The 13457-nt window shown below is 44.7% G+C and overlaps 1 protein-coding gene across 1 annotated transcript in view; it reads left to right on the top strand.

Moving 5' to 3' along the window:
* sh3gl2a (SH3 domain containing GRB2 like 2a, endophilin A1) overlaps positions 1-13162 on the top strand; it is a gene marked incomplete at both ends in the record, with an annotated part of 37028 nt that extends 23866 nt beyond the window's left edge. Inside the window, 8 exons of the mRNA XM_079729390.1 lie at positions 4229-4297; positions 6298-6370; positions 6710-6853; positions 7336-7469; positions 7862-8020; positions 8611-8714; positions 8819-8940; positions 12966-13162. Of these exons, the coding sequence (XP_079585516.1) occupies positions 4229-4297; positions 6298-6370; positions 6710-6853; positions 7336-7469; positions 7862-8020; positions 8611-8714; positions 8819-8940; positions 12966-13162 (1002 nt within the window). The remainder of the gene's footprint in view (positions 1-4228; positions 4298-6297; positions 6371-6709; positions 6854-7335; positions 7470-7861; positions 8021-8610; positions 8715-8818; positions 8941-12965) is intronic.
* Positions 13163-13457: the final 295 nt, after the last annotated feature.

Raw genomic sequence — 13457 nt, 5'->3', positions numbered from 1 at the left:
GTGACGGCGGGATTATTCACATCCAAGATGGCTCCTGCCCACGGTGATAATCCACTTCCTTCTCCTAGGGTTAGGGAGAAGCAGCCTTTGTATTGTCAAATAAAATGATTTACTATTAGTTCATAGTCGTTCAGCAGACTATTTGGTATAAAATTACTAATTCAGATAGATAGATAGATATAATTATTATATATTAATGCCGTCCTTCCAAGATCGTCGTGGCATGAGGTACATGAAGCATCAGCCATTAGACAGTTAATGTCTGTAATGGGAATAAAAAGTTCATAGATCTGACAAAGAATCCCAATGGTAAATCTGTCTGACTCTCAGCCAGAGGAGACCCAGCGACCTCATCAAGTAGGATACAGTGATGAGTATTGTGACTATCGCAAGAAGTTAACTGATTCCACCTAAGTGCGGAATGGTGAACATAATCTAAGGGAAGAAGTGTAGAGGCAGCAGCCTATCTAGAAATGACATCCCCCAAATCTGAAACTTAAATAAAAAATGTTTCTGCAATCCTTTTCCAACAGTTTCGCCTACAAGTTTTTCTATTTATGTTTAAATAAAGCCAATCTTTTGCCGCAGTTTACCGATAAGGTTGCCAATGTGATATCTAAACAAAAAAATATACAAAAAATTAAATACTATAGTTACAGCTAAATGGTGCTCCTAAATCACTTCCAGAATGTTTTAAAGAAAGGACAACTTGGAAATTGGATGGTATTTATTGAGATCGCTACCGTCTCAACCCATATGCAAAGGAGCCAAGTGAGCCTACTTCCAAACACTGAGGAAATGGAACGATTAAAAATATGTATATGATTTGCTCTTTATGAACGGTGCAGGTAATCACAGGAAAAAAAGGATCCAAATGATCGTCTCCTATTGACTTACGGACATTGACGGCCTGCAGTGCTTCCAGAACAAGATCAATGAGGAAAGGCTGAAAGGAATACTGTGCTGTCCCTTTGCACACAGTCACTAACCCGAGGGATTGATAGCAGTTTAACTAGACAACTTTAATCCCACGGCTTAGAACAACTGCAATGAGAAATATGGATGTTTTTCGAAAATAGACTTTCCTAAACAGATAAATACATGCATGTATATATTTATAGAATACTATTTAAACAAAACTGAACTTTGAAAGAAACACACTTTCTAGAAGTGCGTCCTGTCAAGAAGAATGAATGTTTCTACGCTGCAGGGCCGTCCCCTCCACATCCGTTCTGCAGTCCTCTAATTATTATTCGATTCCAGGTTCAGCCTTCATCAATCTGGTGCTCAGACTCCAGACAGCCCCCTCACAACCAGCCCTCCACATACAGAATATACCATTCATTCATTCATTCATTCTGCCCCGGTGCTGGTTCCATGCAAATCACACCTCATATCTGCTTTCTGTCCTCCGAATGATGAAGTCATCGCCAAACATAAACAAACTCTCTGTTGGGAGTGTTGGGGGGGAGGTGTGGGCGAAGTGTGGGAGAGGTGTGCACATTTACAGTGGTGAGGTGTCATGGGGGTAGAGGTGTGTGTGTGTGTGTGTGTGAGTGATTCTGACCGAGGGGAATATTACATAGCCTACAGAGAGGCACGCAGTCAGATATGAGCCCAGTGCAGGCAGGTGCCCGTCGTCATGGCAACAGGCTCGTGGCAGATTTGAAGACATCGTAGTGATGCTGAGGAGGCGCCGCTGACGGGAACTGTAGGACTGAGCACGAAACTGTGCAGGGTGCGAATGTGCACGTTGTGGTGCGATCTTTGTGTGTGTGTGCGTGTGCATGTGCCGGTGCGTAGTGCGTAGTGTCAATCTTAACAAAGACCTGGCTTAGTCATAGAACCTTCTCACTCGCTTCTCACTCCCCTCTCTAGCTCACATTGTGTTTCACTCTCTACGGCCAATGCAGATCTTCCCCTTGTTTGGGTCTTTTATAAAATATATGACTCTATTTTTCATCCTTAATTACTTGACATACTTTTTTCTTCTTTTTTAGCAAATACATGAAGTCAGGATGTTGCTATTGTTTCTATTCTATATAGATTATAATATATATATATCCTATAAAGTATTACATCACCCCCAGTCCTGTTGTGATATTACTGTTAAAGCACAAAAAATACTGAAATACTTTCTTCTCTTTCATTCGTCAAAGAAGAACATTTCTAACAGAGAGATCCTTCTTCCACTTTCGTTCACCGAGTTCCTCAGTGTGTCCGCACTGCTTCTTCGGCTAGTGTCGTGATATCCTCTCCTCCCTCCCCCATCCCTCTCCCAGCCTCCTCCCTCAGTCCCCCCTCCCCGTGCCCATTCCCCCCCCCGTTCGAGGGCAGCGGCCTGTCCTGCTCGTGTCAGATCACTGTCGCTCCGAGACCGCCGCTGATGACATCACAGACCTGGAGGTGGTGCGTTGGGCAGGGCCTGAGCCGCTGGAGCTTATCGTACAGACAGACAGCCGTAATGGGGTGGTGGGAGTGTGGCACCCAGGGCCAAAGCCCAAAGTAATTCCATGGGTTGGCTCAAACAATCATCGAAAGCCCAAAGTCACCTCCATCTTTCGTGTGTGTGTCATTCCCGTGTACTCCTCCCCTTTCCCTCTTACCACACTGCTACTGTTTATGTAATAATAATAATAATAATAATAATAATAATAATAATACATCAAATTTATATAGCGCTTTTCCCAATGCTCAAAAACACTTCACAATAGCATAAATAAAAACCAAACGAAAACCAACAAACAAAGCAGAAAGTTTAAAGGTTAAAAGCAAGGGTGAAAAGGTGTGTTTTGAGGGCTGTTTTGAAGGATGAAAGAGTGTTGGCATTGCGGATGTCGTTGGGGAGGGCATTCCAGAGGGAGGGGGCGGCTGCAGCAAAGGCTCTGTCTCCCCAGGACCGGAGATTGGTCCTGATGGGGTGGAGAAGGTGGACCTGCGTCAGCGGACCTAAGACAACATGAGACAATAGACCTGTTGTTAATGAGCTGTAGTGATGCTTGTTTCTGTTTGATTGTGTGCTTCCTTACTGGGATTAAAAAAAGGCTGACCCCAACTTGGACGAATTGATTTTGACTTGGACCATTGAAGGAAGAACAAGGAGAATTGGTCACCTGAGCTAACCCTTTTTCTGCATTCTTCTACTAAGTGCTCCTCTGTGCACTGTGATGAGCTCTGAGCACAGCTGTGTGTACGTACAAAAACACGTGTATAATTATCCTCAGAAACTCAATCTCAGGGTTTATCGACAAACGTGCCTTCCTGTAGCGCTCTCAGTGGGGGTTAATATGCCATTCTGAATATTTTCACTGCAGGGGTCTTTTTTGTTTGAACTTTATTTAATTACCAGGTGTCTAATGAATAAATCACTTTCTCCATCTATCGCTATCTTTCCGATTTCTCCTCACAATGTCTGTGTTTCCTGTGTTGTTTTGGCCTGCCAATTTTTTGGGAAAGAAACCCTGGTATGTTCAGGGTGTGGTTGTTTATTTTCTCATAGTTAAATCACAGATTTCTAACAGTGTTCCACATTGCAACTGCTTATTTGAAAGACACGTTCAAGTCAATATCGAGCATCCAGGGTTATATACAGTATATATAATCTTAATGCAGTATAAAAGTTGTACCACGCTGTCGAATAACACGCCCTACCATCTCCCTGCCGAGCAAAGAGCGCACTATCTTACCCCTTCATGATTAAAGGGCGGTGCAGTGTACGACGACCTCGTGTAGGAACGAGATGAGGGCCATTAATTGCCTGCTTTTCACTACACCCACTCATGTCGTTCTACATGTAATTAGCACATTGACACCTCACAAACCATTGTTGTTGTCTCTCTCGCTGTATCTCAACTAGGAAACGGAGACACGGAGCAAAGAGCTCAAGCTAGCTTATCGTAGCTTTGCCCCCCATGTGTGAATGGACGATAAATGTCAACGGAAATGATGAATGGGAGATGTGTAGTGTTTCCCCTGTGGAACCTGTGCGCCACAGTGGTGCTCGGCTAAGCTAGCAACAGTCAATCATATTTTATTTACTACTTTTCATAAATGTATTTTTTGCAATGATTGATTCATTTTCTTTTTGCATTTGTGTGGCAGAAAGAGAAAATACCTCTGTGTTCTGCCAGCTCAACATTGTCGCTACTTATTACCCCGCAAACCAACATTAATAATTCATTAAATGCATGAATATTAACCATGTTCATTTCTGTTTTGTTTTCTGCAGCGAGTGAGCGAAAAGGTCGGAGGGGCAGAAGGCACCAAACTCGACTATGACTTCACCGAGATGGAAAAGGCAAGTTCTCTTCTACCTGGCGACCTAAAAAACACCAGTTACTGTCTATTGACAATTACCTTTTAGTAATTTAGCAGCCATCCTTATCATATGAAGTGACACACTCTGTGTGCGAAAGACGGGTTGGTACTTGGACACCTAGTGCTTCAGTGTAAGGACCCCCCTACTTAGTACTTCAGTGTTATGGGGGTCCCCCTACCTAGTGCTCAGTGTTATGGGGGTCCCCCTACCTAGTGCTCAGTGTTATGGGGGTCCCCCTACCTAGTGCTCAGTGTTATGGGGGTCCCCCTACCTAGTGCTCAGTGTTATGGGGGTCCCCCCTACCTAGTACTCCAGTGTTATGGGGGTCCCCCTACCTAGTGCTCCAGTGTAAGGACCCCGCTACCTTGTACTCCAGTGTTATGGGGGTCCCCCTACCTAGTGCTCAGTGTTATGGGGGTCCCCCTACCTAGTGCTCCAGTGTAAGGACCCCGCTACCTAGTGCTCAGTGTTATGGGGGTCCCCCTACCTAGTGCTCAGTGTTATGGGGGTCCCCCTACCTAGTGCTCAGTGTTATGGGGGTCCCCCTACCTAGTGCTCCAGTGTTATGGGGGTCCCCCTACCTAGTGCTCAGTGTTATGGGGGTCCCCCTACCTAGTGCTCAGTGTTATGGGGGTCCCCCTACCTAGTACTCCAGTGTTATGGGGGTCCCCCTACCTAGTGCTCAGTGTTATGGGGGTCCCCCTACCTAGTACTCCAGTGTTATGGGGGTCCCCCTACCTAGTGCTCAGTGTTATGGGGGTCCCCCTACCTAGTACTCCAGTGTTATGGGGGTCCCCCTACCTAGTGCTCCAGTGTAAGGACCCCGCTACCTAGTACTCCAGTGTTATGGGGGTCCCCCTACCTAGTGCTCAGTGTTATGGGGGTCCCCCTACCTAGTGCTCAGTGTTATGGGGGTCCCCCTACCTAGTGCTCAGTGTTATGGGGGTCCCCCTACCTAGTGCTCAGTGTTATGGGGGTCTCCCTCTCCCTAATACTCCAGTGTTATTGAGGTCCCCCCTACCTAGTGCTCCAGTCTTATGGGGTGTTCCCCCTTACCTGTTGCTCCAATGTTATGGGGGTCCCCGTACCTAGTGCTACAGCATTATGCTGAAGTCTTTCACGCTCAATACCAGCTGCGACTCCTCAGCTGACCACTTGGTGGTGCGAGGGAGTGGATACATGTGAGCACCTGCATGGTGCGAGGGCAAAACCAATGTGTTACTGTTACCTAAATAAGACATTTAGGGAAGGGCATGTGAATGCGTTGTCTCCGAACTCAAGGTGCGTTACTTTGGTGACGTCAAAGCGCCTTTTCCGAGTTGCTGCAACGTCACGTTGTGTGTCTTCATGCATGGGCGATCTCTAGTGGTCAGTGGTTCCATTACAGCCGTGAAGCGAGGCTGAAGCATGTGGAGCTATTTGTTAAGGAGCTGAAACCTCCTGGCACACCTCGATAGTGGAGACACACAAGCACACACACGCCTCATTCGCTCCCCCGTGTGGTGGTAAAAATAATATTTAAAACACATTAGTAGTCCAACAACATTAATGGAGTTTTATTTTCCATTCAATCGTTATTAAGTCATTTAGCAGGTGCTTTTTATCAAAATCTACTATCTTTGAACTTGTAGGAACATGTCATTAGGACCTGGTAGGGGCACGGTATCTTCGGAGAAATCAAAAGGACTAATCATGCCTAATGCCAACAGCTAAACTGCAGACAATGAGGATCAAATCAAATGTGTGTCTTAAGCAGACACTTTCAGCAGACTTAGCAGACTTACCATGATTTTCAGGATATGCCTACAGCTAGACTGTGGACATTGTGGGTCAAACCCAGTAACCTTTAGCTAGGAGCTTTTAATGTTTTTCATAATTTGGCTCTTTAACATAACATCTTCTCACTCTCCTCTGCTCTCCTCTACTCTCCTCCCCTCTGCCTCCTCCCCTCCCCGCTCCTCTCTGGTTGTGGTCAGTAGAAGGTGGATACCACCGCCAGGGCTGTGATGGACATTATGACCAAGACCAATGAGTATCTCCAGCCAAACCCAGGTATGAAGAAACGTGCCATTCCTACGACGTGTAGATGAAGTCCATAGAATAGGAAACTTTTTCTGTAAGAAAAAACTCTCATAACAAATAACAGCACAGTCAGACGTCTACCGCTTAGAATGGTGGAGCAATATAGCATTTGTATCATTGTAAATTACGCTTTCTAAAACATGCTGTATTTATAAAAAATGCAGAGTTATCACATTCCTTGGAGGACCATATCTCTCTCTCTGCCTATGACCTTTGTCCCATGGATAACATGGATGATCAGAGATCAGATGAACATTGTGTTTCTGTTAGTGGGCTCAATGTTCTTCCTCCCCCCTCCCCTCCACACAGCCACCAGGGCCAAGATGAGCATGATTAACTCCATGTCCAGGATGAGGGGCCAGGAGAAGGGCCCTGGCTACACCCAGGCTGAGACCGTCCTGGGGGACTCCATGCAGAAGTTTGGCAGGGAGCTGGGGGAGGAGTCTAACTTTGGTAAGAACCAGTTGTGGATCTAGCCCAGTCCAACCTGGGACCATGCCCGGGCGAGGGGGATCTGTGTGAAATACTGCAGTCTTTATTTAGTTAGAGGACGTTATAAATTAACACTGCTGGCACAGTGTATACCCTTAAGCCAAAAAATATAGAAAACATTGATTTGGTCTTTGGGAATTACTCTTATTTTTGAAGGGAACATTGCATCATGACATTTTGACCTCAAACACAGAGCAACACTGGTATGAGAAAATTTATTAACTGATTGATTGTGTGTGTGTGTGTGTGTGTGTGTGTGTGTGTGTTTGATTGTGTTGTGCGTGTGTTGTTGTGCATGTGTGTGTGTTTGATTGTGTGTGTGTGTGTGTGTGTGTGTGTGTGTGTGTGTGTGTGTGTGTGTGCTGTAAGTGTATGTGTGTGTTGTGCGCGTGTGTGTGTGTGTGTGTTGTTGTGTGTGTTGTGTGTGCGTGTGTGTTCTAAAGGCCTGGCTCTGATCGATGCTGGGGAGGCCATGCGAGAGCTGGGGGAGGTGAAGGACGCTCTGGACATCGAGGTGAAGCAGAACTTCATCGACCCCCTGCAAAATCTCCATGATAAGGACCTGAAGGAGGTCCAGGTGAGGCCCTGCAGAACCTCCCCTCCACCTGACCTTATCAGCCTTTTTATGAGAACAAGATGAGGCCATTTGCCAATCATCCTTTCACAGCACATTATACTTGTGAGGGAAAGAGTGTTATCTTTCCCTCTACTATCAATGATGTTTAGATTTACATTCTTGGTTTATACTTCATTTATTCTACTTATGTATGCAGCTATTTAATTTGTTTTACTCTTTTATTTATTTTAATTATTTAATGAATTGTTATTTTATCAAATTTAACTTGGAATGGAATGAGAAAAACAATGACATGAATCCTGGAACTTTCCTTTGGTAAATCATTTGAACTACTAGTGACTGGTCTCCAGCATCCTCTGGCCTCTCTCCTCAACTCTGTCTCCTTCCTGCAGCACCATCTTAAGAAGCTGGAGGGCCGTCGCCTGGACTTCGACTACAAGAAGAAGCGCCAGGGCAAGGTGTGCGAGGACGAGATCAAGCAGGCCCTTGAGAAGTTCGATGACTCCAAGGAGATTGCAGAGCAGAGCATGTTCAACATACTGGAGGGGGACGTAAGGAATACGGGCTGTGGTCCAACACACAACCACTCTCACCGTCATTATACAGAAACATATCGTTAGTTTATATAGATTCCATTCTTCTTCATTCTTCCATCTCCTAATTTCATTGAAACGTCAAACAATGAAACCAGCTTTGCCCTGTGGACCAACTCTTTGAGTCTGGGCTGATGGCTGGTTTACTGTTCACATGTCTGATTTATTTTGTTTTGTCACTGAAAACGGGATGAATAAAGCAGGAAATGTACCACAGTACAACTATTTGAAAAAAGCTAAAGAAGTTTGTAAGTGTACATGTATATGGAATTGTATTTTCAGCTTATTGTTAATGTTATAAATTAGTATTAAAGTTGAGGAAATGTAGGGTTTATATTATATCATGTAAACTGAGTTCTCACAAACCTAAACCTTTTCACGTCAGCCTTTAAGTGAGCCCGGATGGCCGACTGGTTTAAGCTGTTGAATCGGACGACTGTGTAACCGCTCTGACTCCTCACTCGCCTCACTCGCCTCACACGGGGGCACTGCGTGCTGCACCACATACATCACGGCCGTCCCTTCCCCTCCTGTGTCTGCTCCAGCAAATCGAGCAAGTGAGCCAGCTGGCCGCCCTGGTCCAGGCCCAGGTGGAGTACCACAGCCGGGCCACAGAGATCCTGACCCAGGTGTCCAGCAAGATCGAGGAGAGGTCGGTACCGGCGCCAATCAGATCTCTCTTATCTCATCAATGTAGGACTTAGGACTGAAACATTGGCGCGATTGTGCGCTGACTGGTCTGCACTGCCTTTTCAGAATAAGGGATGCGTCCAGCAAACCCAGGAAAGAGTTTGTTGCTAAGCCCCGCACCTCCCTGGACTTCACCTTCAGCGAGAATCACAATGGAGGCATCGTCAGTGGCGCGGCCCGCTCCCCAGGTAAGACCCAGAGAGCGGGAACCCAGTCTGGCCTCATTCCCTCCGGAATTCAGCCGGAGCCCTGGAGCTAGACAGAATATCTCCCTCTCTCTGTCTCACTGTCTCTGTCTCTGTCTCTGTCTCTCTGTCTCTGTCTCTCTGTCTCTGTCTCTCTCTCTGTCTCTCTCTCTCTCTGTCTGTCTCTGTCCATGTCTCTGTCTCTGTCACAGTCTCTGTGTCTCTGTCTGTCCCTGTCTCTGTCTCTCTCTCTCTCTGTCTCTGTCTCTCTATCTGTCCCTCTGTCTCGGTCTCTGTCTGTCTCTCTCTCTCTGTCTCTGTCTCTCTGTCTCTGTCTCTGTCTCGGTCTCTCTCTCTCTCTCTCTTTCTCTCTCTCTCTCTCTCTCTCTCTGTCTCTGTCTGTCTAGCTGCGTTTCCATCCCCCTGCTTTTATGCGAATTTTGAAGTATCGAATCAGTAAACGGTGATGGAAACACCAAAATTTGCATTAAAATCCTCTAATTCGCAAAAAGGTTTTACCGCTCGCTTAAGGTAGTTTTTGACATATGACTTAGTAAATGCGCAAAATGGGAGATGGAAACCACCTTTCGAATCAGCTTTGACGTAGCGAACATTGAACACACAGGACTGACAACGTCTTTTTGATTTCCGCGTAACGGCCGGCCATAGCAACCCTGCGGACATCAACTTGTAGCGTCAATATATATTTTTTTTAAGCGTTTGTATTCATAGACATCCTATATCATATATATATATGATATAGAATGTCTATGTTTGTATATCCTTTAATTATACCGTGTCAATTAATCCCTGATATATGGACACCTACTAAGCAGTTCCAGTCAAATTGTCTGTTCAGCCTTCAAAACGAGAGCTGGTAAATTCTGAAAAATGCATTAAACTGTAATCAGAAAACGCGGTTATATGCTATTGACCCTATAGTATCTGTGGTATAAAGGCTGGGGCGAATTTCAAATTATAAATATGTACACTTTATGTTGAAAGTATAGTCTGTCGCGATTCCCATTGAAACGAATGGCGCGGTGAAAAGTCTTCAAAACGAGAGCTGGTAAATTGTGAGAAATGAATTAAACTGTTGTCAGACAACGCGGTTATATGCTATAGACCCTAGAGTATCTGTGGTATAGAGGCTGGGACAAATTTCGAATTATAAATATGTACAATGTATCCTTTAAATACGTCCATGGAACAGATGGCCAATTTGAATAATAGATAGGCCTATGTGTGTGGACCGCTGAAGAGGTAAAACTTTTTCTTGCTCTCATCAAAGAAAAAAACTTTACTTTTAGATGGAAAACAACAACACAATTCCACTATATATCAGGACCTAAGAGAGAGCATGTTATCAAAAGTATACAACAAGCCCTGGAATGTGTGTAGTTTTCCGCTCAAACCACTTGATGGAAACGCACCTAATTGCTTCACCTTCAGATGGAAACGTGACTTCTTTCGCTGTCTCTGTCTCTCTCTGTGTCTCTCTCTCTCTGTCTGTCTCTGTCTCTCTTTCTCTGTCTCTGTCTCTGTCTGTCCCTCTCTCTCTGTCTCTGTCTCTCTCTCTGTCTCTCTGACTCTCTCTCTCCGTCTCTCTCTCAATCTTCTGGCTTATCGGTCTTCTGTTGTTGACTGAATATAAATGTAATTTCGTCTGCGTTCTATCTCTGCATGGATCTTCTGAGGATTTCCAAGTCTGCTATTTGTGATTCTCCTTCATTATGCTACTTATTAAAATATACATGAAAAGAGCAGCCGCTTGTGGTGGTGAGTGGTACCACACATGTGTTAATCCCCATAGATCAGGGACGTAATCAAACTAGGACACGGGGATTGTTGAAATGGGAGATGTTTGTTTGGATTGTATTTCACTGCTCTACCGAAGAAAGTAACTCCAGACCAGGACACATTTTAGCAGTGAAAACAAGGAACAGCCTGTATTAACCTACACATGGGTTTGTTTTAAATCAATATGGATGGTGTGATGTATTTAGTGATAAGACGAACTGAACGCCTCTCTTTCTCTGTGTTATTTGTTAATGTGTTTCTTGCAGGAGCCAGATCTCCAGGTGAGCGAGGGTCAACATTTTTTTCCATCCGTGTGTCTTTGTGTTTATTGCTCAATGTTTTGGTCCCTTTTCTTCATTCCAATGAATCCTACTATCCTTACATATCTATCCTTATTTTATTTTTTTCTTACCTTTTCCTTCCGCTATTTACAGCAAGGTCCCCAGGTGAGCCCATTGTAAACCCTGAAGAGACCCAGCATCTCTCCGATCACCTCCTGCTCCCTTCATTCCTTCCTTGGTTCCTCCATTCATTTTATTTCTTGTACAGGACTATTTCATGTACAGGACTATTTCATGAACGGGACCACTGGTGTTCCACATGGCATTATTGTAGCTCCCCTGATTTTCCGGGGGACTTTAAAGATGGGGGTTCAGTGCGGTGTCATCAGAAAATGTTACACACGATCAGCCATGTGGACATGCAAGCTGTGTCACGTTGCAGAAAAGCCTAGGCTGTTTCTGTGTGTGCTCTTGATCCTCCACCTCTCCAACCTCTCCTTGACTCAAGAAGTTCAAAGCCTGCCTTCATTCAGTTCTCCAGGTCTAGCATCTGTCAGATAAACACACATAACGTGACAAGGTGACAACCAGCGCCCAACTAGGTTATAACAGATAGATGAGGATAGCTCAATAGATGGATAATGTGAGATCCAGCAATCGTTTGCTTGCTTCTTGAATCTCATAATTTTTTTCTGAGTGAATTGTCGCATTTATTGAGATTTAAGCGATTATGTTTGGTTCTCGCCCACTCTCACACTCTTGCTAGTTACAAGTAGTGAGAATGAACGGGATGATCAACCATCTCCAAATAATACTGCCTCAGACGATGCTTAGAAATTTTTACTTGTGCAATAATTATGCATTTCGTTTTATGGATGTAGATTACTACAAAAGGTGTTAATATGGTGAAACATTTTAAAATGTTAAACACACAAAATGGAGGCAGGCTTTAACCGGTATTCTGTCTCATTCTTGTAAGAATGAGTGAAAGAGAAATTTTCTCCTTAATTGTGTCATCTTCCTTTTATTGATTCATCCTATTATGTAATAAATGCCCAAAATAGACCGAATTAAACATGACTAAAGGAATGTGTAATATTACCAAAATAATATTGAAATATGAAAGTATAATAATTGAAAAACCTATAACATGTTGATCTGTGCAGTTACCATCAGTTTTGGTAATTCCGCAGGAAAAATACATAATTTAATTCGTAGTTTCTTTTCCCAGATCAGTTTTTTGATCTTGACGTTACACGTTGATTTATTCATGTTCCTACCGACCACCGTTGGAATGGTATAAACACACACGTGACTGTTCTTATCCTCTTTTCTCTTCTTCTCGCTCTCTCACTTCGCAGCAAGATCTCCAGGTGAGCCAACAGAGGAATGCAGAAGATAAAATATTCTTCTTTCACCCCCCTCTTTTTTTCCTCCTCTGTTGTGACGTTGGTCTATATTTACATTGCGTTTGACCTTGGATGGACATCTTTTTTCTTTGTTTTCATTTTGCAGTGCAGCTTGCCTGCAGCGCTCTAGAAAGTCCTGTGGGCTTTTTTGCTTTTCTTTTTCTTTAGTGTGGTTCAGGTCCATCTTGTCTTGTGAATATACTCGTTCCTCGTTCCAAAAAACTCTGATGGTGTGCCCCGATGGTACCTCTTCATTGTGATAACATTCTGACACGCTCTGCTGGAATCTTTTTGATATATAATGAATATCTTTTACCCTCCCTATTTCCTCCCTCCCTCCTTTCTTGCTCTCTCTCTCTGTATCCTTCTCTCCTCCCTCTCTCTCCTTCTCTCCACACTCCTCCCCCCTCCCTGTTACAGCCAGGTCTCCAGGTGAGATTATGAATACTGTTTTTCCTTTTCACATTGCAACGTCTCCACCCCTGACCCCCTCCTTCTGAACTAACTCTCCTCTCCTCCCCCCCTCCCTCCCCCACAGCTCCCATGGACCAGCCGTGCTGCCGGGCGCTGTACGACTTTGACCCGGAGAATGAGGGCGAGCTAGGCTTCAAGGAGGGGGACATCATAACCCTCACCAACAAGATTGACGACAACTGGTACGAGGGCATGCTGCAGGGCAACTCGGGCTTCTTCCCCGTCAACTACGTGGATATCCTGGTGGCGCTCCCCCACTAGGACCCCCCGGCCACGACGGCGGCGGCGGCGGCCACGACAGCCATGTTTTACGGTGGCTAAAAAAAATTAAATAAAAGGTAATCCTGGCCTGTAATTCCCTCCTAAATAACCCCAAACCACCATCCTCCCACATCCCACAGCCCATGTTTCTTTCTCCTAGTTATCCGTACATGACCCATACTCAAAACAAGAGAAGGAGGGGGGGAATACATGGAGATGTAATGTTGGAAGGATGGAAGTTTGGCAGATCGACTGGGGTGGCAAACCACCTGTATGGAATCTGGAGGAAAATGTT

Source organism: Pollachius pollachius, assembly GCF_949987615.1.
Source record: "Pollachius pollachius genome assembly, chromosome: 2".
Taxonomy (NCBI): Eukaryota; Metazoa; Chordata; class Actinopteri; order Gadiformes; family Gadidae; genus Pollachius; species Pollachius pollachius.
Note: the sequence above shows the minus strand (reverse complement) of the source record. Positions and strands in the feature narration are given on the sequence as shown.